This window comes from Lactuca sativa, chromosome 4, assembly GCF_002870075.4.
Source record: "Lactuca sativa cultivar Salinas chromosome 4, Lsat_Salinas_v11, whole genome shotgun sequence".
Lineage (NCBI taxonomy): Eukaryota > Viridiplantae > Streptophyta > Magnoliopsida > Asterales > Asteraceae > Lactuca > Lactuca sativa.
In genome coordinates, this window is record NC_056626.2 from 373,649,538 (window position 1) to 373,653,232 (window position 3,695).

A 3,695-nucleotide genomic window follows, 5' to 3' on the forward strand; every position below is an offset into this window, starting at 1 on the left:
CCTATAGTCCATAGACGCTAATTTCTACTTTAATTATAGAGACATTAATCCATATATATAAGCTGTTTGTTTGTATTCTCACACAATAATACAACTTAGTTACACAGTCGTTTACTAAAATGACCACAAAATACCAATATTTAGGTTTTTAAGTTGTTTGTTTGTTTTTTTTTTTTACAATTGAATAATAAATTAAACAATATAAGAAAAAAGTTAGAACTAATTCAACGAAACGCAGGTGTCTTCAAACATTCGTGAGATATGTAAAATATGTAAAACAACACACATATTTAAACAACTTGCTTTGATGTAGTCAACAATATATGTTATATCACCGTCTACCTTTTCAAAGTTGATTTTTTTTTAATATTTCAAAAATGAAAATAATAAGAGGAAAACATAATGCATGATATTTGTTCTTCATTGATTGTATCTAAAGCGAGTTTATGATACATATTGGATGTAAAGCATGCTCACTCATAAACAGTGTTTATTGTGATCAGCCTTTAGGCATATTGGCCCAAGTGCCCAACTAATATTATAATTTTAGTGAATAATTCAATGACGCTTCACTGTTTCATATAAACATAACGTATAACGTATTCCATTTAAGTTGTCAATAATGGATCAATTGAATAAGATAAAGAACAATTTTAGATGAAACAAAACATATCAAATTGGTCGATAGAGGAGAAAGTAGCCCAGGAGGTTTTCTTAACAATCTCATAGATCATTTACCAAAAAAATTAGATTATGATTGGAATTGATAAAATGTTTTAGATTATAGCTAACAAACTATATAATTGTTTAAAAAAGTGACAAGAATAGAGACTATTTTGACTTATTTTTAGTTTTTTTTTTTTCAAAAAATTACCAGTTTTGAATATAATTCTGCAGTAAAAGAAAACACATACATGATTATAAAATAAAAATAAATATACAAATATACTATTGTACTTTATGTTTTTTTTCCTCTTTATGACCTATGTTTCTTTTTTCCTTTATCTTTTGTTGTGTTGAAGTGTGGCATACTCTCTGTTAAAAGAGGACTACATTAGACATGTGAAAGAAAAGGTAAACGATGCGTATTTGGTATATGATGAGTTAAGAAGTAACAATTCCTTTTATTGGAATTAACGAAAAATATATGTTTGTTATGCCGCATAAAATGGTATATATTATTTTTATTTATAAATATTTAATAAAACAAATTCATTTAAATCTCACAATGCAAACTAAATTACTTTTTTTTATTATTATTATTTTCATAAAACACCTAAAGAATATATATATCTGTTTATTATAGTCCTATCTAATTGGTTCTTTATATATTTTTTTAGCTTTTAGCATGTTTACATATTTCTGATAAAGAAAAATCAATAAAGTGAATAATAATCAGACAACAGAGATAAAACCATACATTTATCAACTTTGCAATCTATTAAAGAAAATTGAATTTCAACAAATAATGAGATAGTATGAATCTTTTCTATTAAAGCTTCATATAATTAGGCAATTTATATCTTCTAAATTAGCTGTCAAGATCAAATTATATCAGCTTAAAAAACAGAAATAATGTGCACATTGCATTTTTAGTACAATTAATTAAAAAATATATAAAAAAGAACAAAGTATTAAGTACGATAATCACTTTCCAAAATCTAAAACACTTTAGTAATCCATTCCAATGATCTAATATTATATCTATATATATATAATTTCCAAATGTATATATAGCTATATATGATTAATTTGTAATTGTACCTGTTTGAATAATCTTCATAGATTCATGATGAAAACAGCCCATGTGGCAATCACGATTGATGAGATAAGAGGATAACTGATTCCGGCGATTGTAGTGCCACCACTTTTGGCCGGAGAAGGCTGAGGAGCCGGAGGTGGAATGAATTCAACCACATTCACAGCGACTTTCATGCCATTGTAACAGTAACCTCCACTTGCAAGAAAGTAATATGGCTTTGGTTGAGTGAGCTCAAACACATCACGTCCAGCACCTCTCGTGATGTTGAAGATGAATCCTTGATCTGTGCAGTTTTTGTAGCTGGTTTCGTTCACCTCCAACACGTTGAACATGTGCTTGTCGTATACGAAATCTGCAAAAAGTGAAAACAGATCGATTGAATGTGATTTAGAAGAAGAAGAAGAAGAAGAGATGAATTACTTGACGATATGTTGTATGTATGATGCAGATCTGAATAAGGATTCCAGAATAAGAAAAATCGAATAAAACTGAGAACAGAATATTTTGCTAAAAGAAGCAAAGAGAAGATTGATACGTATATTGGTAGAAGAAGATTCAAGAGTTTGCTAGGAATTAATGACAATAACTACAAATATAGAAAGTTTATGAGAATTCTCCTGGCATAGGATGATACCTCATTCAGAAAGAATTTATTGCACAGATTATGTCATTGGATGATTGATTGAATGTGATGAGAGATAATTAATTCGAAGAAAATTCTGATGAAAATGCAAGTAGATTTAGTGTACACAGTAAGGAATGAAGAACAAGGAAAATAACTAAATAAAATTGATAACAACTTACGCGAAGAGCATTCAGAAGTACGAGGAAATAGATAAAATCTCAACAAATTTTAGAGAGTTCATTAGGATTCCATTCGTTCTATCATTGTTTGAATGTGAAGACAGATTAGATAAACAAAATGTAATAAAACTGAAGTAAAGCAAAAAGTTGAACGCAGAAAATTAGCTACACAGAATCAAAGTAAATTGTTATGCATACGAAGAACATTCGACTATTTGTAATTGAATTACGAAAAATCAAATTTCGTAAACTCGATGAAAATTCTCCTGCTATTCGATGATTCATCATCGAGACCAAAAAAATTACTGGACAGATTGCATCACGGATCATAATTGGATGTTACGACAGATCAAAACAAATGGTGAAATTAGAGACAGAGACAAAGACGTGTTGCTTACAGAGCCAGTCGCCGACGTAGAACGTCTCCTCACGAGACCAATCAGTGTAATTATAATTCGGTTTCCACATTTCCTTCCCGCCGACAAGGTGGCGCACCGGACTTCTACACATCACGCAGGTTAACATCGCTGCAGCCGTCACCATTAACACCACCGTCTTCAGCCAAACGACACCTCCTGATCTGCGCATTGTTCCACAAATCTTCAATTACAACGAGTATGCAACGATCTCTCACTCTCTCTCTCTCTCTCTCATACACTTACACACAGAGTGAGATAATTAGAGTGACGGAGGCCATATATAGCACCCGAATCGTTCGGAAAAAGCTGAGAAAATAAAGGCAGTGTGAGGGTGGCCGAGCAAGGGGCAATTTGGGAAACATAAAATATCTGGGTAACGTGGACCACCGGCGCAACTTAGCGAGAGCGGGGCATAACAAACTTCACCCTCTCATGCCATGCTACCACCATTTTAGTGTAGGACCAATGTACAACTTTCGTGTTCTTTCATTCTTGTGGAGGTTTTCGTGTGAGATGTGGTAAATGTACTATATGCATTACACGTTGTACATTCAAAATAAGTGAAACAACAGAAATACTATTTTTCCCTTATTTGTTTTATTATATCTAGAAAATAATCATCAAAAACAGATTTTAAAATTTTGAGAAAATACAAAAATAACTACTATGTTTAAAAAATGACCAGTTTAAAAATCTACCATAAATTGTGA

The 3,695-nt window shown here is 31.2% G+C and overlaps 1 protein-coding gene across 1 annotated transcript; it reads right to left on the minus strand.

Moving 5' to 3' along the window:
* Positions 1 to 1,562: 1,562 nt before the first annotated feature.
* LOC111894010 (lamin-like protein) lies at positions 1,563 to 3,269 on the minus strand. The gene is made up of 2 exons (XM_023890078.3): positions 2,965 to 3,269; positions 1,563 to 2,114 (listed from the first exon to the last, which is right to left on the minus strand). Exons 1-2 carry the CDS (start codon positions 3,152 to 3,154, stop codon positions 1,780 to 1,782), a joined length of 525 nt encoding a protein of 174 aa, XP_023745846.1. The 5' UTR covers positions 3,155 to 3,269; the 3' UTR covers positions 1,563 to 1,779.
* Between the last annotated feature and the right edge of the window lie 426 nt (positions 3,270 to 3,695).

Excerpts from the sequence above, each read along its gene's own strand:
- LOC111894010 (XM_023890078.3), bottom strand. The coding sequence starts at position 3,154 with ATGCGCAGATCAGGAGGTGTCGTTTGGCTGAAGACGGTGGTGTTAATG. Across the intron at positions 2,115-2,964 it reads CTACGTCGGCGACTGGCTCT|ATTTCGTATACGACAAGCAC; the intron begins GTAAGCAACACG and ends CACTTTTTGCAG.